Source organism: Chaetura pelagica, unplaced genomic scaffold (assembly GCF_000747805.2).
Source record: "Chaetura pelagica isolate M959 unplaced genomic scaffold, ChaPel_1.0 scaffold181, whole genome shotgun sequence".
NCBI classification, from domain to species: domain Eukaryota; kingdom Metazoa; phylum Chordata; class Aves; order Apodiformes; family Apodidae; genus Chaetura; species Chaetura pelagica.
The window spans coordinates 1,084,388-1,105,800 of NW_009951992.1; the positions used below are offsets into that span (position 1 = coordinate 1,084,388).

The following is a 21,413-nucleotide window of genomic DNA, read 5'->3' on the forward strand; positions in this document are numbered from 1 at the left end:
GCGGCAGGGGGGCCGGGGCCCCCGGGGGTGGGGGGGGGCCCTGAACCGGGTATCAGGGATTCGCCCCCTCCGGAGCACAGAGCTGCTCGTGGCTGGGCGGGGGGGCCCAGCTCGGGTGTCTCAGGGAATGGGGGGGCCGGGGTGGGGTCCCCGAGCCTCTGGGGTGCGGTGCGGGGGCCTCAAACACTGCTTCTTTTCATCTCGCTCCCCGCAGCCCCGAGGCAGTGCCAGCCAGCAGCGTGTCTGCACCATTAGCAAGTGTGTGTTCGCTTCTATTGTATAAACATTTCGTGTAATTGCTTTAACAACTCCACTGTCACGCTGCACATGCGGCGGCGTCTTTAAAAACTTGTTTATCAGAAGCTTTCAAACTAGTCATTTACACTTTCATCTGAATGTGACTGCCCATCAAGCTCCTGGAAAATACCAGTTCCTCTTCAGGGACAGGAAAAACATGGAACTGATTCAGAGTTACAGACATAGAGGCATTGTTGCATTGGTGTAGCTGTAACCGTGGCTTAGGAAAGGAAATAGCCTCCTTCAGAGGAAAAAGGAACAATAAAGACAGGCTGGGAGAGCTGGGGTGTTCAGCTTGGAGAAGAGAAGGCTCCAGGGAGACCTTAGAGCAGCTTCCAGTGCCTGAAAGGGCTCCAGGAAAGCTGGGGAGGGGCTTGGGACAGGGACTTTTGGTGAGAAGACCAGGGGGATGGGGAGATTTACGTGAGACATTAGAAAGAAATTCTTTGCTGTGAGGCTGGTGAGACCCTGGCCCAGGTTGCCCAGGGAAGCTGTGGCTGCCCCATCCCTGGCAGTGTTGAAGGGCAGGTTGGATGGGGCTTGGAGCAGCCTGGGCTGCTGGGAGGTATCCCTGCCCATGCAGGGAGAGGGACTAAATTATCATTAAGGTCCCTTCCAACCCAAACCATTCAGTGATTCTTCACAATTCCTTTTAAAAAGTAGAAGGGTTCTGAGCCAGGTGCTTGCAAAGCATCTTGAAGCTTGTACTTGACAGAGCCCCCTGCCCAGGGGTCAGTGCTGCTGTGCAGCCCCTCCAGCCTCAGCTGCTCCTGGGCTGAAGCTCCTTTGCTGGCCTTGCTGGTCAGCTTGGGCTGTGCTCTGTGTGAGCCCAAGCACAGGGCAACTCTGATGGTTTCATAATCATCACAGTGTGAGTCAGTGCCTGGAGGAGCTGCCACAGTCTAGAAGCTTATCTCTTGTTCCTGAAGTGGCACATGCCAGAGATAACTTACCCTGGTGTGTTAGCTTGCATGGCTGTGCATATGCTTAAACTGGTCTTGATAGTTATTTTCAGTTAAATACTGGGAAATCAGTTTCAAAAGGAGTGTTTTATTTCTTTCAGGATAGGTATGCTGAGGAGACTCCTTAGTGGTCCATGGCACAGCTGAAAGGAAGTTTACCTTTGGGCAAGCAGTACATAATTATCTTAGTTTATGCTCTGAACTCTTGTTTGTTGCCCAAAAGTGGTGGTATATCTGGGACTCAGGGAAAATATTTATACTGTCAGACTAAATAATGAGGGCCTTGCGGTTTGTGATCTGTATAATTAGACTACTCAGGATATTTCATTGAATGTAGAGGGATGATACGCCCTGGGTGTTTCTAGATCTTGTTTGTAATTCTGTGAAACTCTTGGTTAAATGGTTTGACATAATGTGTTGGATTCCCAGCTGGCAAGTACAGATCTGCTTGGCAGAGAAGGGCTGTTTGCAGAGGAGAGAACTGGGTAATTGAATAGGGTTGGCCTGAGCTTTTATTAAAAAGTGGGACAAGGGAAGGCACGAGGACGTGTCACTGGAAAGCAGTCCTGGAAAGGTCAGTTCAGGAGCCTATGGTGCTGGAGGGCCAGGAAGGGATTCACATTTGGATAGGGGAGGAGGAGCTTAGGTGTGTGCTTATTAGCTCTTTGATCCAGAGGTGTTTCTTGTTCATGTAAAATTAAAATGAATAGAGCTTAATTTCCATTCTTCACCTCTCTACTACTGAGTGGCCCTAAAAGGCAGTGCTTGGGATGGTACAGAATTAGCATAACAGGGACCTGCTGGGCATGCTCTAATGCATTAAAAAGTTGAAGGGATGAGCTCTGTAAACAGAGCAGTTACAGGTCTTCTGTAGCAGCAGGTTGCACACAGGGAAGCTGAGGCTGGACCACTTGGGTATTTTTACTGTTACCTGTGGATGTGTAAATGATTGTTGTGCTCTTTATTTCTGTAAGTATTTTACCTATATATTTTAGGACAGGGCTTGTTTATGTTATTAAGCTGATTAAAGACTATAGCTATAGAGGCACGTTAAGAGCAACAGGGCTTATTTCTGTGGCACTGAGAAGTACAAGTCACAATGGGACCATTTAGTGCATAGAACAGAAATGATCAGTGCCCAGACTAATAGCTCTGGAGCACCAAGCTGCAGCTGGTGGCTGTCCTTGATTCTAGGGCATGATGCTCAGCAGCTAATGGGGAGATGCAGCTGCACATGCCCATGTCATCTCTTTTAAGAGAAGAGCACAGACTCAGTCACTTTCAAAGTCTGTGCTCAAAAACAACTGTCCTGGTATAACAAGAGCTGGATAATACACTTTGTTCTGGGATCTCAAAGAAAACTTCTCCTTTTTAGTTCTGGTTTTTAATGCTACAAAACTAATATAACTTGATGAGTATGTGGCTAAAAAAGTTGTTGCTGTTTCCCACCAGTACTGATTCAGTCTTAGCACCAAAAAATTAGTCCAAGCAAGGACTGAGATGGCTTTGAAATTAAGTCATGCATCTCCTCAGCAGGCTTTGGGATGTTCCAGGGACCTGCAGCTTGCGCAGGGAAGTGGTGCAGCTCACACTGAAGCACCAACATAAGCATGGTTCTCACCCTATTGGCTGCTTATTTATGCTTTAGAATTAATTTGCTGCTTCTGTTGCACTCCCTTTGTACCGAAGTTGAGCAAGTTGTAAATCCCCTCCTTCTGTGCCATCTCAGCCAGCCAGGCTCCCCTTGGTGGCAGAGCTGTCAGCAGCTGTACCTGCAGCTGAGGGACATGGGCAGGTTCATGTCCTGGGCTGCTCTGTGAAGGTCTGATGACTGATTCAGAAGTGGAGTTTCAGCTGAGCAGGGACCAGCACTGTCCTGGTTTGCGGTCAGGGGATCCGAGTCAATGGAGTGAGGTTTCTAAATTACACTTTTGTGTCAATCACACTTGATCGGCCTTTTTTGAAATTGTGAGAGATCTGAACAGGTTTGCCAAACACTGCACTGTGTATTTTTTCTCTTGAATATGTGTTAATGGTTCTGCAACAGGGAACATAACACGCAGTGTTGACAGATCCACGATGTCCGTTGAATTGGTTTTGCAGCAGCTGCAGTACTGTGGGCAGTTGTGGTCACTTCCACTGAAGGTCCCTTGAGCAGCCCGTGCCAAATGGATCTTCTTGAAAGGGGACATGAAGTAGGTTTCTGATTTCTCTTGCAGTGTGAAGCTCCTGCTCCTCTCTGTAAGCAGAACTTTCTGTTCCCAGCAACTGGAAAACTTCTTTGGCACAAACAAGACAGAACTTGCATTTGTGCATGATTCTCCAAGGCACAGTTATGCAAATGAGTTGTGAAGCAGCAGTGACTTCAGAAAAATTACAGTTTGGTTGAATGTTTTAGTTGGGTAGGCCTCTCTAGTGAAGGTTGAGTTAACCCTTTATCACTTGCCAAGGAAGTGAAGTTTGAGATCTCTGGGTAGCTGCTTCATGCTGTAGCATTTTCTGATTGATCTGATGAATGGCAAAGATGGATGTGACTTGGACTGGGAAAACTAGATTTGATTGTTTCACAAAGCACAGGACTGTCATCTTTGGGTATATTTGCACCAGAGACAAGGTTTTATTCTGTGAAATGATTGCCACTTATTAACAAAATAGAGTCATAAAGAGGCTCATTACTGGGCAGTGTTAAGTATGAATGAAGGTGTAGGGGGAAAAACACTTTTTGTATGTGCAGTTCAGATGATGGATCTTCCTTCTTACACGGGCAGTAAACTTATATTTAATAAATGATGCTGGTATTGAAACAGTTTGAAAGAATAGTAATTAAATGTGTGCTTTTTGTGGCATTGATTTTTTTGTAAAGTGGTTTGGGGCTGTTCCATTAGCAATGCTTAATGGCATCCCCAGGGAACACAGCACTGAAATGTTAACTTCACTACTCAGTTTGTGTAGGTGGCCCAGGTTGGACCACACTCATCTCAGCTCCTCAGTCTTCTGGTTGTGTTTGCAGCTATGTGATCCAGATGTGTAATTTACAGTAGTATGGCTTTTAAATATCCAAGTTTTTTCCTCTCTCTGATTAATTTTGGGTACTTTCTGGTGAATATTGTGCTGTCGTGTTGGCCCCTGCACCATCTGGGTGGGCATCTGTTCTTGACCCCTTGGGAAAGGGTAAAAAATGGTTCTTCTGCAGAGGGTCTTGGAAGCTGAAGAGAAAATGTTCACCTTTTGTATTCTCCCCCTCCCTAGGGGTTGGGAAAGAAGTGGAAGCTGAATTTAAATGGAGATTGTGTCATAGCATAGAATATTGATTTTAACGTACAAAGAAATACTTGGTAAACTATGCTCCATTTTTGCAGGTTTTCAGGATGAATCTGGAAAAACTCAGCAAACCAGAACTACTGACGCTCTTTAGCATTCTTGAGGGAGAATTGGAAGCAAGAGATCTTGTCATAGAAGCCTTAAAGGTATGTTGTAAGTAGCCTGGTAAGAGACAGAAATTACCACAGTGCTGCTGTAGGTTCTGCAGAGTGCTTGCATCCAAGATGAAGTTCAGAGGTGATGAGTTATTACTGGTTCAGAATCCCATCTTAATATCAGCAGTATTAGATAATAAATGCTGTCTGTCATTCTGTGTCTTGGATTTTATTATTGAAAGCTGGCTGAAGAAGCATTTCAACACTGAAGTACAGTGTTGTGCATGTTTTCATCCTTTCTGAGAAAGAACCAAGTATTTCTGCTACCGTGAGAGGCATAGAAGGTCTGTCAGGCTCCTTTTGTGGGTTTTGCTCTTCTTTAGGAGGGAAGACTGCTTAAAGCAGGAACTCTCCTCATCAGGAAGGATCACAGATTAGTCTTTTTGTGGGGATAACATCACATTAAGGAAGTATCTATGTCTCTGGGCTGTACTAAGCCAATATAAGCTGGCACTGCTGCTGGCAGCATGGACCCTTCCAGTGAAGCAGAGAGCAGCTGAAACTAACCCATCACAAAAGTTCATTTCAAGCCATGTCAGTGCAGTTTAAGCTGTGGCTGAAGGGCTGTTAGCTCTGTGCTTTGCTCCCTGGGTTCAGGCTGGGGGTGTGTGGTGTATTTGTGCTGAGCCTGGAAAGTCTTTCACACTTGCATAGTCCCTGTGCAACCCTGCTGCTTTTTGGGGGGTGCTTAGTTGACTTTCAGCAAGGTGGAAAAAAAACAGTGGTATAAATGATGGAAAGGGTCAATTTTTGAAGAAATTTGTTGTGACAGGGTTGAATATTGAAGGCTTTTTCAAGCTGACCTGTCACTGCTCATGATGGTTAAGCTTCCAGCTATTGCAGAAGAGGAATGGCAGCTCTCAGGTCTGATCACTGCAGGGACTTGGTTCTTCAGCAACAGCTTCTGTAGCTTGATTCCAATTTCAAACACCTTTTGGAGGGATGGAGGGAGATCCTCCAAAATGGGATGCTTATGTGTTTATTGTTAGTTGGGTTTGCATTTAGATGGTCTTTCTATTTTAGAGGAACATTGCTACCCTCTCTAAGCTATCGATCAGGTGGGAGGCTTGGTTCCTGCTTGGAACAGTCTGGCAAGGTTCTTCTCTGTCCTGGGATCAGTCTGCTGGTTCTGTGTGGTACCAAAACAAGCATCACTTTGATATTACAGTGTGAAATGCATGTAATGGAGCGTGGAGAAACCACTGGGAAGGAATGCAGCAGCTCTGTTCCAAAGGCTTTTTATCATGTTCATTCCAATAGCATAAAGCAATTATCTTTTCTGTTGAAATTTAACCTGCAGCTCCCTCTTGCATGAAGAGTTTTATATAGATAGAGTAGTAGCCTCTGACATAATTTGTCAAGTACTCATGACTGAGAAGAAATTAAATTAAAATGTAACCTGTACTTGATAATTATGTAGTATAAAATACCAAGCTAATCAAAGGCTAGTTCTTCTTCCTCTTCTGCAAGGGATACACTGCAGTGGTTCATCCTGAGGATGAGGGTGGTGGGAGAGGGGCAGTTCTCAGTGGGGTGTGACAGATCCAAAGCTGAAGTCATTGCAGCCACAGCTCAGGCCCAGCTTCCTGCTGGCAAGAGGCTGCGTAGCCCTTTCCATACATGAAAGGAAAAATAAAAGTCATGTAACTGCTTAATCTGGGGGCTGGACAGAGTTTCCAAAGCAGAAAACTCTTGGCCTTGCTTAGTCTGTTTGTTTGGAATCTACAGTTAGAGACACTGTGGCTGTGCAAAGCTCTTTGTTTACTGATAGTAGCTGTGGTAACAGCTCCACGGTGCTTCACGGCTGGAGTGTTATTGTGTGTGACTGTAGTTACAGCAAAAGCCACCTTGCTAATCTCTTTACTCATGTTTTGATACATTGCTCTGAAGAAAAAGCCTTCCAAGAAGACCAAACTGGATTGCAACTCTAGAGTATTTAGCTTGACCTGTGTGTGCTGGACAGACCGAGCTGTGACTTGCACAGAGAGGGCAAGTTACCCAGGGCTGGAGGAACCTTCTGACCAGGGCTCCATGTTGTCCCTGTGCCTCAGGGAGGGAACAGTGGATTCTGCCACTCTTTGGAGGTGTGATAGTGTTACATGAAGTGCACGTGCATGCTACAAAGAGGCAGAGTGGAGCCTGGACTCTGGTAGCAGGTTGCATGATCTCAAACAATGGTGGTGTTTATCTCTGGCAGTTACATTAGACACAGATGTCAGTGGTTTATCTGCCTATTTACTGCCAATATATTAAGAAAAATGCATTTCCCCCCATGGGCTAATTTGACTTCTAATTCAGATTTAAATGCTTCTGAACTCTGGATGTTTGAGGCAGATCCTTTGGTACATTACAGGAAGGCACAAGCATTTGCAGAGAAAAGTTGTGCCTTAATTTGTGAACTTGTAATTTAGTTACAGTGCAGTCTGCAATCATTGGTACTCCTCCATGCTTAGAGAAAAGCATTTAGCATCTGGCATTTGGCAGAGAGAATCCATGCGTGCAGATTCCATGCAGTTTTTTCCTCTCTCTCTCTCGTGCTATCAGGGCACTTGTTGGCTGGCACTGGCCCTGGTTCTCACTGGGTTGAAATTAGGTCTGTGAGCCTGGCTTTCCAGGGACTGCTTAATTTGCTCCTTCCTTTTCCTCTCCTCCCCAGATCCTTTTCTTCCATGCCAGTGGGCTGTGCCTGGGTGTCTCTTGGCACCCTGGCTCCTGGGGTGCTGGCAGGAAGGGGTTAATTCTGAGGGTTATTTCACTGCTGCTCAGATTTGAGTTATAAAGAGCAGTTGTTGGGTCGCCTCTAAGAGATGCCTCTCCCCTGTAATGACTTGCCCTTGCTGATTTCCCTCTTTCACTCTCTTTCTCTGTGGTTTACATTTCTCCTGTGTATTGTTTCTCATCAAGCAGTGGGTGTTTGGGACCCTGTGTACTTGCAGTGGCCCTGGTCCTGACTCCTGCTGTCCATTTCAAATTGCAATGTTACTTAGATTCAAACAGGAGAAATTAGGGTAAAGGATTAAGTGAACAATTTTGCTGTATTCAAAATACTCTTTTCCAAGGCTTCAGTCTGCTTCCTCTGTTTTAAAACCTCTTTGGGGAAAAAAAAGCTTTCTCTTACTGTAGTTTCCTGTCTACTATATAAATCTCAAATGTTCTCCTCAGAACAGACTTTAAGTCTCACTTCTTATTGTGCTCCTTTTCCTGTAGTTTTAAGGATATCTAGATCATCAAAAAAACCCAGATGCTGTCAGAGTTGTGTAACACTGAGGAGTGGATCCTTGGTCCTTAGTGCCATGTAGAAAGGATTCCATGTGGGAACCACAGGTTAGTCTGCTAAAATAGCACACTGGGGTTGGAAACAGTTCAGTATTTAAATGGGTCCTCATCAGTAGGTTAGAGTCCTTTGTTCCCTGTCCCCTGTTCTTTAAATGAGTATTTTCCATACATTAGAAATTAAGTTCTGTTTACTTTTAGAAAACAGGAAACAGCTTTCTGGCTTACTGTTTTATGTTAATAAGGCCTTAGGCAGTTTACACTGGAATAGAAACTGTCTATTTTATGTTAATCACTGGGTGCTGCTGGTACTCATTGCTTTGCTTCTGAATTCAGTGCTTCACTCTAGAAAGCAATATTAATGCATTGCAAGATTAAGTGTTCATTTGTCAGTGGATTTAGGAATTGAGGTTACAATGTAGTTTCAAAATCTAAAAGTCTACCTCTTGTTTAAATGAAAAAAAAAAAAGCCCAGTAATATAAAACCTTGCTGCAGTTGCTAGTAAATCTTTCACAGATGGAGGAAAATGGGCTTTTGCATCACTCATGGAGCAGCCTGCATCCAGTGCATTCCCGTGGGCGCTGTCCTGCTGGAATGCAGGCTTTTCTTACCCCTTCCCTTGCAATTTGGGGAATTTGTTGTTTGTTTTGTGGCTGAAGCAGCCCTGTTGGCCAGTGTCTTTATAAGACACTGTGCCTTCTCAGTGCTGGGCGAGGAGCAGAGGTGTGGGAACAGCTTCCAGGCTGGAATGGCTCCAGCTCTGGGTTTCAGCCACTCACGTATTGTCGGGTTCCTTGCTTTAGTGGTGGCCAAAGTGCAGTTGGTGGGCACGGGGTGGTCCCTGGGCCACCACCACGAGGGTGCTGGGACCTGTGCTCAGCCAGGCTCTGGCAGGCATTTGGAGTAGTTGCACCATGAACCAAAACTTCCCAGGGACAGAAGTTGCAGTTTTGTGCTGCTTGATGTTTCCCAATAAAATGTCTCTGGTTTCTGGAAGCTGACAGCAGGTCTTACGTGGGCAGGCCTGGGTAGTGCTCGTTGATCTGGTTTGTTCGCTTGATATAATGAGGGCAATTAAGAGAGATGCTGTATTTGAGTGATACAGTTCCTGCTGTGTGGATCTCAGCTAGGGATTGCTTCAGAGCTGGAGCTGAAGTCAGGCTCGGGATCCCACTCCAGCACTCTGACATTTATTTTTGTGCAAAGCAAGTGCTCCCCACCCCCATTTCCCTTCTCTCTGTCAGCGGCTCCTGTGACCTCAGCTTGTCTTTATTCCCAGTATCTGTGTCTGGGGAGAGAAGCTAATAAGGAAGTTCAAGGCAGTAAGAAGCTATTTAAAGATTATACCACTCTCTGCAACACAAAGGAGGAACTTCTGTGCAAATTATTACTGGAGAACTGCATAGGCAGTAGCTACAGTTAATTAGCAGTGTGTTTGTGTTGTGCTGAGGATTAAAACCTAAACTCTAAAATTACAGGCAAGAGTAACATCCTACTTTGTGTCCAAAAGAATACTTGAAACAAGTCTTGGAAACTCCCTGTTTGATGTTCCAGTAAAACAAGTTGTAAAGATTATTGAAGGCAGAGAGAAAATGCTGTCTCATAAACAAGGTTTCAGTAAGAGGAAATCTTTTATAAAAAAAACCCAGAAAATTACACAGACGGATTATGGGAAACATTCAGCCCAAAACAGTGTAGAAATCCCCAGAGGAAACGGCAGCTTTTCCCTAACAAAGTGAAGCCTTGGCTCTGCCTGCCTGCACAGGAAACCTCTCTTCTGTTGTGTCAGATACTGCTTCTGCTCCATGAAATCAGAATTACTTCTTTTCAGACTGACTGGCAGTGATCACTTACCCTGACATGAGCCCCTTTAAGGTGGTACTTTCTCTACATGTGCCTAATTCTTCTGATTGTCAGGAGTTTTATTTAGTTAAGAGTAACTAATGTGCTTAGCTGCTTCCTTTTTTAAGAGCAGCCCAAGCTTAAATATTATCTTTTTTTTTTTCTCCTGTTGGGGAAGGACAATGTAATAGTCTTCAAAAATTGCTGGATAGTCCATTTAGTTGCTTTTGAAGTTTGAATGTTGACCAGTGAATTCATAAGTCTGCATATTTGAGCTGGTACAGGTGGAGGTACTAAATTAAAAGATCTTCTAATTGCAGAAGATTGCATCTTGTTTCAAAGCACAGTTGATGCTGTTGGAAGTATCTGTGTCATCCCTGGTTTTCCAGGTTAAATTTCCCACTCCTAAGTTAACAGTGCTTTTTGTAACCTTATTTCTTTTTCATTGAACCTCAGTTTCCTGCGGATTTGTGTGTTTCAAGAGGCTGATGCTGGGATCTGACATCTAACTTGATTTTTCCACTTTGCTTGCTAACAGATTATTTCTCTTCCATCATGCAAGTTGCTTCTGTTTTGAAAGTTGAACAAAAACTCTGTTTAAGGCTTAATTCCAGTTCAGACAGAAGAAAATCAAAACTGTTGGAGATACTTCACTGGAGATGACCTCCAGTGACAGCAGGAGTTGAGCTGAACAGTTGCCCCAGTGAGGAGCACACGCCATGGGAGGTGTGACCCCTGTATGTGACAGTTCCACACCTGCAAGAAATTACCTGTGTCCATCGTGGCACTGTGGCCATTTTAGCAGCACTGTCCCATGAGTCCAGGGACAGAGGTGGCTGCTCAGGGGACCCGTAGCACAAGGCTGTTGGGCAGTAGCCTGAAAATCTGCATTTGCATTTCCAAATGGATGGTGGCCCAAATGCCAAAGCCCTGGATTTGTTTTTGTAAACAAGATGTGGTCAGTGTAGGATGACCTGTTTAAGACTTCTCAGAGTCTAGACAACTTTAATTAAATGTTTATGCTCTGCTGGCTACTGAAGGAGAATAGCTGGACTTCAGAAAGCTATTAATGTTGTGACAGTCTCATCTGGTTCAGGAAAGTACTTAATTGCTCAAGTAGTGAGGAAGAACTCCTTTCCCAGGCAGGAAATAAGCCACCCCACTGCATTCAGCAGAGCCCAGAGCTGCGAGGAGCCAAGGGAAAAGATGGCTTTTCTGACACCATCACTCACAAGAAACCAGAGGTTGTTGAGAGTGAGTGTCACCTTAATCCCAGTTATTTCAGCTTTTATTAGAGGGAAATTGGCCAGAGGTAAGCATTTCAAGTGTGCCCTGTTTGCTCACACAGTTGCTGCTCTGGTGCCCTTCCCAAGGGCTTCTCCCTTCTTTCTGTGGAATGGAGTGACCAGCACTGGGCTGGGTTGGCTTTCAGGCACCAGCAGCTCATCTGTCAAAGCAGTCAGGCCATGGATGAATTTACAGGCCATTTGCATTTACAGACTTTTTAATGCTTGAGTCACTTAGAAACTCCCTAATCACTTGTAGTGAGGTTTGGTTGAGTCATTTTTATAAATTCTTCAGAATAACTGAAGATTCCCTGACCCCCAGACAAAAAAAAAGTCTCTGGTTTTTCCTGTGATTCATTAAACAGGGACAGCTCATTATCCTGGGCCACCCTCCCATTTCCAGGGCTGATCTTTTCCTTCCTCTTCTGTTTTATTTATATAAAGTTAGAACAATATCTTCAGTTCTGATCAAAGTACCGACTGTTCCCAGTGGGTGTTACTGATAATGAGGGAGGGGTATTTGTGAGTGCCAGCTATTCATCTGTAAGGGTTAAAATACAACTCCAGAGCAGTATCACAGAACAAGTGTCTCTAATTGAGTTTGGTCATTGGGGAGATAAAAGTATTTTGCTTTGATTTTTTTAATGCCTCTTGTCAAGGAGATGCTTCTGCCTTTGAGAGCAGAGATTGACTTTCATTTTTTTCTGCTAATCACATTTAGAATATACACAGGACCAGAAAATCTTGTCAGCTATTTGAGTAAAGCAAAGCTTTATTGTTCATGTGTCAGTCCTCTGACCTGTAAAGCTCAGTGCCAGCAGTTTGTTTTTGTGCACTCACTGGTGTCTGGGGTGGTGTCCAGAGCACTGCTGGGGCTCTCCTGTGCTCGAGGGAAGTGTTTGCATGTTTGATGCTGGTTTCTGGGGCATCAGAAAACGCCCCTTTCAATAACTACTGGCTTCCAAGTCAGACTCAGCCTTTCCCATCAAACAGGTGCCAGCAGCAGCAGGGGCTGCTCAGGGGGCTGCAGCCGTGGTGAGGCTGGGCAGCTCTGCTCCCTGGCAGTGGCCCATGGCTCACTGTCCCACCTTCTGCAGCATCATCTGAGCTGGGGCTCAGTGCAGCTGGTGTCAGGAGCCCTTTGCCAGCTCTGAGAAGATGTTGAGCTGTGTTTGGTATGGCTTACACTGTCTGCTGGAGTGAGGAGTGAGTGAGCAGTGCACCCTGAAGCCAAAGTGACCAGAGAACAGAGCAGTGCTGGCTCTGGAGACAAACACCTCGAGCATGCACTCTGCCAGAAGTGCAGCCTGACTTCCCTCTGGAGGTCACACAGTGCTTTGCTGGTTGAACACGCTATCGTGTGCTTTGAAATAAACTACTCCAAAGGTGATAGCACACCTTGGCTAAAGGTAGGGGGCTTGTGCAGCTCAGAGAAAGGTGTTGGAGGTGCCTGGCACAGAGGAGCCTGCGCTGCCCTCGGTGGCCTCACTGACAATGTGCCCACAAAGAATAGCACATGATTATTGATGTGCTCCAGAAAAGTCAAGGTATGACTTCATAAGGACTAGTTATTGTGGCTGTACTGAACCCAGAACCTCACTCTTTAGGAGCTATTGTATCTCAGTTGGGGATCGTGCTGCCTGTGGCAGATGCTGGAAGCACAGGGTAGTCACATTCAGCCCGTAACCCTTTTGGTTGAAATTGGTGATGAAATGTTGTGGAGCCAAGATAGGTCAGCTCTGAGGGCCTTTCTGAATCTAGGTCTGTTTTCCCTTTTACATCTTTTGTTGCACAGACATCTGTTTTCATGTGGTTTCTTATCATGGTGGTAAGTATATTTTATGTCTGTGTTTATGGAATTTTGTTTTATTTTTTAGAACTCCACAGTAGTCATTCAGTAGGAAGAGGCTGTCAGTGTCCTAACAAACAGATTTCCAGCTGGAATGGCTGATTGTAAATGTTGTAATTGTGAAGCTTAGTACGTGTGAGCTTCCTTCCTTACATGTCACTGAAAGAAAACTAATCATTCCTGTCTTGCTTCTTGTGAAACTCAACTTTGTTTAGTCTAGATGAGAATATTAAGGTTTTTATTAACAATTTACGGATTTATAGGCTATTCCAAGGATACAACTCATTAATTGCTCAACATTACATTCTTTGATGGTGACATAATGAGGACAACCACACAACTGCTCTTCTGCCAAAACAACAGTAAATGATTAAATCTTTTGTTGAACAAGGACTGGTATTTGCCTATTTCTAAGTCTTGGGCACAGCTAGCAGGGAGCTGTGGTATGAGGATGTTAGAGCGAACATGCTGTGGGGATGCTGTGTTTTTAAGGAAGACTTGCCTTTGTTTGGGGCCACTTGGTTAAAAGATCTTGTTCAACTGGAGGGACAGAGAAATGAACCGAGCACATGCTTCACACAACACACAGACTTTTCAGACTGATCAGTTTGTATTTGCTTGTTTTCCAGCTGTGTGTTATGCAAGTGTGCTTTGCAAATTGCTTCAGGACTCAAGTTACCTGGAGAGCAGGTGCTGTCTTGGGCCCCTCTGTTAACCAGGGACCTTTAACATGATGTACTTGTGTTTTTTCCCTATCTGAATACTCATATTCTTATAGCAGATAACAGGATATGAACCAGACTGTTAAGATCTCTAAGTGGCAGACTGGGAAAGAGGAATATTAACTGCAAATTACTTTCTCCTTTAGCTGGTTTTCTATTTTAAGAATCTTGAAATGCAAATTTGTTTCTGTGTTGTAGGCCCAGCACAGAGACACGTTCATTGAAGAACGCTATGGGAAGTACAACATCAGTGATCCATTAATGGCTTTGCAGAGGGATTTTGAGACCCTGAAAGAGGGAAATCATGGTGAAAAGCAACCAGTGTGCTCCAATCCATTATCAATTTTGAAGGTGGTGATGAAACACTGCAAGAATATGCAGGAAAGAATGTTATCCCAGCTAGCTGCTGCAGAAAGCAGGCACAGAAAGGTAAGTTTTGTTTCAAATAAGCTGTGCAGAAGTTAATAGTTGCATTTTGATAGTATGTTAACTTCAGAAAAAAATGCAAGTCAAAATGACTCAAGCATTTGTCCCTGCTGGATTCTGTGACTGGGAGAAGCTCTCTGGAGCATCCCTGCAATCACCTGCATTACAGCACTGTATCTTTACCTTTTCACATACTTATTTTTCACCTTAAAAATAGCTGGGATTTTTGTTTTGACGGGAGTCAGTGGCAGACTGAGGTGGTTGCCCTGGTCTCTGCCAGCTCTCGTGGGCAGTGCCAGCTCTAGGTGAGCTTTTGGCTAGTGCCTGGGCCAGTACCACTCTGTGTTTTTTCAGGTCTGTCACTCTTGCTTTGATTCAAACTTACTAAATCATGTACGAAGTTCTCAAATAGAAGTAGTCACTTTTTGTTTCTAGTGAAAAGGTTCAAAGTTGAAACCTCTGTTTCATTGCTCATCAGCATGTGGGTTAAAGTTTATTTTCCCAGAATCTGTTTTGATGGGGATAAGACAGAGCAAGTTCCTTTCAGTCTGTGAATAAGCTGAAGCATTTCTGTGTCAGCAAACTTACCTTAAGCAACCAGCCAGCTTGACTTGTACATCACAGATGCTGTGCTTGGGGTGGGCAGCTGGAGATACCTTCAGCTTTTGGTTTATCTGTCAGTCACAGGCAGTAGCAGCAAGGCTGTGCTTCACTTTTCAGCCAAGTATCTAGCTAAATCATGCTGTTAAAATCAGATACTTTGTCCCCTTCTCGTGCAAAAAGATTCCTTGTGCATGTAAAGATATTTAAGCATTGTTTGGATGCTAAATTCATGGTGAGCAGGTGTTGGGAGAGCCTAGAGTTTTGCTGGTGAGATAAATCGGAGTCTCTGGGGAAGTTTGTATTCTGTTGGGCTTTTTTTTGTCGAGTTAATAGAATTTCAATCATTCATGTAATTCAGTGTTAAAGCTGAAGGAGCTCCTTGACTGGGTCCTTATGGCAAGCAGTTTCATTTCAAGAGCTCATCTTATTCTTAAGTGGAAGAACAAATTAATGTTCTTTAAAATAAACTGTGCACTGCAGTGCTCAAATCCCCTGTAAGAAACTGGGGGAGAAGCCTGCATGTGAAGTGCTGCTGAAAGCGGGTGAGGATTGTCCTGCTGCAGGTGTTGGTGTCCCTGTCACCTGGATGCAGGGTCTCTAGGCTGCTGCTGGGGGTTATATTAATGGTCCTGTCAGGAAACTCTGAGGGGGCACTGAGCAGCCAAGGATGGATAACACAATCTTCCCAAGGCTGTTCTGCTGTTTGGAGGGAAAACATGCAATTTAGCTGTTTCATGATCAGATGAAGATGTGGGGTTTTCCTGATTTTTCTATTTTTTTGCAAACTGATTCAACTATACCAAATAATAACAGTGTTGTAATTTGTCCAAAAGCTGCTTTTATGAGATGTTTTTGGGTTGAATTCGGATGCCCCAGCCCGCAGGGGCTGCTCCTCTGTGTTGCTGGGCCTTGGGGTGTGTGTGTGAAGGTGCTGATGTGTGTGCCAGAGCATCAAAGCAGCTGTGGTTTGTGTGGCAGGTGATTCTGGACCTGGAGGAGGAGAGGCAGCGGCACGCCCAGGACACGGCCGAGGGGGACGATGTCACCTACATGCTGGAGAAGGAGCGGGAGCGGCTCAGCCAGCAGGTACCTGGGGAGCTGGGAATGGCTCATGGGATCCCAGCTCTTGCCTGGGGAGCTTAGGGGTGATGTCTAATTGCACCTTCGTGTTGAAAGAGCGGGAGGGGCCTCCCTCCTGTAAGGCACTCCCAGCTTTTATCAGCTTGGTATGAAAAACAGCCTTAATTTTTCGAGGTGTTTTGGTAGCTGAGCAGTGCTAACAGCTGTTAATAGGCAATCAAACACTGTGAAATCCTCTTGCAGCCTGAAGTCTGAGAAGTTCTCAAGGACAAGGCTGCACTTATAAATGATAGGGCTCTCTGGTACTCAAAATTCAGGGTAAGTCATGAAAGATCTCCTGGGGGCTTAGTCAGAGAAGATAATAAACGTTTAAGCTACTGTTTTCTGTCACTCAAGTGCTGTAGACTTTATTAAACATACATAACACATCAGCATTTTAAAGCCTTTAAAAGGCAAACTGACAAGGTGGTCAGTGAGGTGGAAGGAAGCTTTGCTCCTGTTCAGTCAGTGCAAAGCAGACTGGGTCTGTATCTCACTAAAGTTCAGCTGAATTTCATATATGATACAACTACTAGGTAATAATTCTTAATAGGTGCAACCTGAATCAGACAAGGCTGTGTTGTAGATACTGGGGCAAGAATCTCTTTTGTAGTCATTGTCATATTTTACTGGAGAATTTCTCCAAGATAACTTCATTTACCTTGAGGAGGTACTGAAGTCTTACAGTCTTTTTTGCCCTTATCTTCCAGTTGGAGTTTGAAAAATCCCAAGTGAAAAAGTTTGAAAAAGAGCAGAAGAAGCTGTCAAGCCAGTTGGAGGAGGAAAGGGCACGCCACAAGCAGCTGTCTTCCATGCTTGTGGTGGAGTGCAAGAAAGCCACTGCCAAAGCAGCTGAGGAGGGGCAGAAGACAGCAGAATTGAGCTTGAAATTGGAAAAAGAGAAGAGTAAGGTGAGTAAACTGGAAGAGGAGCTGGCGTCCAAGAGGAAGAGGGGTTTACAGATGGAAGCACAAGTAGAAAAGCAGCTCTCAGAGTTTGACATTGAAAGAGAACAGCTGAAAGCCAAGCTGAACAGGGAAGAAAATCGTACAAAAGCACTCAAAGAAGAGGTGGAATGTCTGAAGAAAGCCCTGAAAGAGCTGGAGACTTCTTGCCAGGAGCAGGCTCCTACCGAGCCTTTGCAGCCGAGCCCCTCAGTGGTGTCCAGAGGTGTTGCAACCGACGGTCCCCCGGTGAAGTCTGTGTCTTGCCAGACAGAGGGTCTGCAGGCAGACCAGGCAGGCCCTGCCAGCACAGGCAAGGCTGTGCACGCCACGTTTCCCAGCCCCACTACACCTACTCATTCCTATGCAAAATCTAATGGCCATTGTGACACAGACGTGCAGGGGGGTGAGCTGCTGCAGGCAACTGCACCAGAGAACCAGGCTCAAAAGGAGAAATCTGCTGGTGCAGCCTCAGAAAATGCAGTTGAGAATGGGAGTTCTCCTGTAAGAACAGAGTCACCAGTGCATCTGATGTCCCAGCTCACTTCCAGTGGGGTCTCCCTGTCTCCCAGCAGCACAACTGCCTCCTCTCTGACACCTTCTCCCTGCTCCTCACCAGTTCTGAACAGACGCTTGGTGGGAGCATCAGCGAGCAGCCCTGGGTACCAGTCCTCCTACCAGGTGGGCATCAACCAGCGCTTCCACGCCGCTCGGCACAAGTTTCAGTCTCAAGCTGAACAGGACCACCAGTCCAGTGGCCTGCAGAGCCCACCCTCACGGGATTTGTCTCCTACTCTAGCAGACAACTCTGCTGCCAAGCAGCTGGCCCGTAACACCGTCACTCAGGTCCTGTCCAGGTTCACCAGCCAGCAGGGACCTATTAAACCCGTCTCCCCTAACAGCTCACCTTTTGGCACAGACTATCGAAATCTGGCTGTGAGCCCCAAAAATGAATCTGGTCACTCTCCAAGCTCTGGCAAGGTTTCCAGTCCCATAAGCCCATTGTCTCCTGGAATTAAGTCACCAACTATTCCTCGAGCAGAACGAGGGAACCCTCCACCCATTCCTCCAAAGAAACCTGGCCTTGCTCAGTCACCTGCTGCTCCTGCTCCACTAACCAAAACTTCCTCTCCAGCACCCTCTCTAGGTGCCTCCATGGACGTGGCAAGTAGCTGCTCCAACAATACCGTGGTGTCAAATGGCAAAGACATTGAGATCCTCCTGCCAACCAGCAGCTAGTCTCCAGAAAATGTGAATGTGACATTCCACAGCTTAGCATCCTAGAGCTAAGACACTGTTTTTCCACTCCATGTTATTTATTTCCATAGTAGCAGATTCTGTCTGTATAAAGCATTTAGTATTTTTTTTTCTTTTTTGATAGGTAGGAAAATATTTTTGTTTATGGGGAAACCTTAACTACAGCTATACAGTAGCCTCAAAATGTCTCGTTGGCAACAGTCAAATCATTAGAGGTAGCAAGAACCATCATGGTGTGGTGGGACCTGATTGTCAAACTGTAATGGGACTCAAATGCTACTTTTAAATGATGCAGACTTTTGCAGAGTTTTTACTCCAGATGAACATTTTATAAAAAGTGCCTGAACTAAGCCTGCAATATGAATGTGATTCTCTGGAAAAGGTGATGAGGGGGACCATCTTGCTGCAGAAACACTCCTCTGTGAGTCATGAATGTTGAAACTAACACTGTTTTTAATTCTTTCCATTTGCTGCACTAAGTGAGCAAATGTGCTACAAATTCTGTAAGGTGACCACCAGACTGATGCAGCCAGCCACACTTTGTCCCTTAGGACATGGCTTCTTGCTGTTTGAGGAAGCACACCTAAGTTTCTTGGGTTAAAATTTAGCCATAAGAAGTCCAGATTACTTTTCTTTCAGTATTTATAGTCCATGTAGATCTCTTTGCTTTCATGTAGCACATCCTGCAGAGATGTCCATGTGCTTTAAATGGCTAAACTCTGGTTTCTGGTGTGTCACCTTGACTTTTCAAGCCCTTCAAGCATTCTACTGTTGTGTGTAGAACTTCTGAAAAAAGGATCTTGCTGTTACTTGACAAAGATCTCCCTATTACTTGAAAAAAATCACTAGTCCACATGATACAGGTTTTTTGCAACAGTAACATGGGATCTTCTACTATAAACAGAAGCAATAATTTTGTTCCTCATCTGTGTGGGTTGTGTCTGACTGATCTGGATTTTACTCACAATTAGCTATGGGATCTTGCTGGCTTTCCTTGGCTGCAAATAGGGAACCAAATCATGGTTGTCATGTGTAATTGTGTATATATGTGTGAGTAGTTTCACACATATACATCCTAAATACAAAACTTATTAGGAAAATCTGTATCTATTCTTGATGTTCTGCCTATTATGAAGAAAATGTCAGAGTTCATTGAGATTAGAAGAAAACATTTATGAGGAATTGCCTAAGTTTAAGGCAAATCATGTGTGTGAAACAGTATTTGGGGCCAAGTGGGGAGAAGCAGCTGGTTGCTGACAGGTTTGCAGGGAGAGGTGTTGTCCTGGCTGCGGATGTGCTGCTGTTGCTCAGCCCACACCACGGCTGAGTCCCTGTGGGGAGAAAGGCAGCAGAGACACCACAGGTCAGGGGTAGAGGCTGAGAGCATAACCCTGAGGTAATTATCTCAGGTGCTCTCTGTGAGCCAATCCTCATTTTGGGAACTGGACTTGCTGCTCAGTGCCAGTCAATGTTCAGCATTTCCTTCTGCAGCAGCATCACATTTATGCCAAGCACAGCTTCCCACTGCCAGAGACTTTCTCTTTTGTAATTTTTCAATGTTTAATTAGACAATATACATCCACCTTCCCTGTAGGAAGGATCCCTGCTGAGCTGGGAGGATGCAGCTGCTGTACCTGAGCTGGGAGGTTCCCCTGGCTGTGAGCCTGGTGTTGTAGGACACCAGAGCCCTTGTGCTGCTTTGACGTGGCGGTGCCTGACGTGACCCTGCTGGTCCCTCCTGCACAGCCCTGGCAGGTATTGAGCCCACATCAAGGGTCTTTACAGACCGTTTAGTAGCTTTTTAACTGGTGGTATGATGGGCTGCTGCTCCTAACCCAGTGGAGCAGGCTGTGTACTAACAGCAGGGACACAGAGGCAGCCTAGAGATAGCTGGGCAGTGACTCCTTTGGAAGCACATTTACTAATGTTTTAACTTTTAAGTATCCACAGCAGATTTTTCCTCTTGATGAGAGTAATTGTAATAACTGATGGGCAGATGGATTTTGGCCCATGTATCACTTCTGATTCAAAAGTGAGGCTTTTGTATACACTGCTTTAACGTGTTTCTTTGCTTTTACATTAATCTAAATGGTATTATCCCCTTTATCAATAGTGAGAGAGAGAGAGATACTATGATGAAGTCTATTAGGAAATGCACTGAGTACTGTTTCTTCTAAAATATAATATGGGAAGGGGTATGCAAAAGAATGTATTTTTGCTAGTAGCCTATCTTCTGAGAGAGACTAAGCACAAGATATTAAAAAGGATCCAACTAATTCAGTAAGATGTTTAGAGTTAGTATTTAACTGTTGATGTAGAGTCTGTGTGGAAGCAACTAAATATTTCTTCTATAACTCACATCTGTTATAAGCAGCCGTTGTTGCAGAGTTTGTCACTGGCTAATGGAGTATAATGAAGTGCAAAATGTATATGCTAGTATTAATTCCTTAACACTTGTATATTTGGCTTTACAAATTTACCAAGCTGAAGTCTTTAATCATTTTTATAGCTGATGGCATTAAACATGTTAAACGTTCATATTATCAATAAAGGATTTTATTTTTAAGATGTGCAAATGGCTTAAGAAGGTGTTTGGAGTTGGGACTGTGTGTGGAGGGAGGCAGCCACACAGGAGCCAGGCAGGTGGTGGGAGCTGGGTCTGTGTTCCTGGGGAGGCTGAAGCTTTGGTGTATGCTCTGAAATGTCAGAAGAAAGCAGATTTATTTTGAGTCCAGCAGCTAATGAGCAGCTGTGTCTGGGCTGAATTGCCCATCCATCCCCATCTGACACCGTTGGGGTGTTCTGGTGGCAGCTCCAGGCTCTGGCCCCACTCCCACAGCTGGGGCTTTGGGTAAAACAGTAAAAACGCTGGTCCTGGAGGACCTCTTAACTGCACTGTGACAGCATTACACTAATCATTATTTGGGAGTATTATACTAACAAACACTTGGGGTTTTGGGGGGAAGCAGGTGTGCCAGTGCCCTGCTGATTTTTTCTTCCAGCAGGTTACAGAATTTCGCATGGGAATTCCTTGAAGGGTCAGCACTTCTCTGCCTTAGAGGAGCACGGCTCAGGTATGGCACAGGACACTGAGTGTCCCATCCCAGTAAAGGCACTGGCTACAGAAAGGTCCCCTTTGCAGGGAACACACCCTTTCCTCCCTGGGTAGCAGGGGCTGCTGCAGGTGCTGTTTGTCTCCTTATGTCACACCTCAAGTGTGACCTGCTTTTCTTATCTTTACATCGGTTCGGTTGAACAGGTTTTGCAGCAACCTGGGGAGAAGCTCTTTGTTCATCTCTTCGTTCCGGAGGAGCCCCCGCCCGGTCCCCGCCCGGTTCCCAGCGCCGTGTCCCGCC

At 45.1% G+C, this 21,413-nt stretch overlaps 1 protein-coding gene across 1 annotated transcript; it reads left to right on the plus strand.

Annotated features, from left to right (window-relative positions):
• Nucleotides 1–4,620: 4,620 nt before the first annotated feature.
• Nucleotides 4,621–18,407, plus strand: CTTNBP2NL (CTTNBP2 N-terminal like). The gene is made up of 4 exons (XM_010001831.1): nucleotides 4,621–4,726; nucleotides 13,907–14,137; nucleotides 15,716–15,823; nucleotides 16,567–18,407. Exons 1-4 carry the CDS (start codon nucleotides 4,628–4,630, stop codon nucleotides 18,037–18,039), a joined length of 1,911 nt encoding a protein of 636 aa, XP_010000133.1. The 5' UTR covers nucleotides 4,621–4,627; the 3' UTR covers nucleotides 18,040–18,407.
• The last annotated feature ends 3,006 nt before the right edge of the window (nucleotides 18,408–21,413 follow it).

Coding starts and splice junctions, on each gene's coding strand:
- CTTNBP2NL (XM_010001831.1), top strand. CDS start 4,628: ATGAATCTGGAAAAACTCAGCAAACCAGAACTACTGACGCTCTTTAGC. Junction 4,727..13,906: donor TTGTCATAGAAGCCTTAAAG/GTATGTTGTAAG, acceptor TCTGTGTTGTAG/GCCCAGCACAGAGACACGTT. Junction 14,138..15,715: donor CAGAAAGCAGGCACAGAAAG/GTAAGTTTTGTT, acceptor TTTGTGTGGCAG/GTGATTCTGGACCTGGAGGA.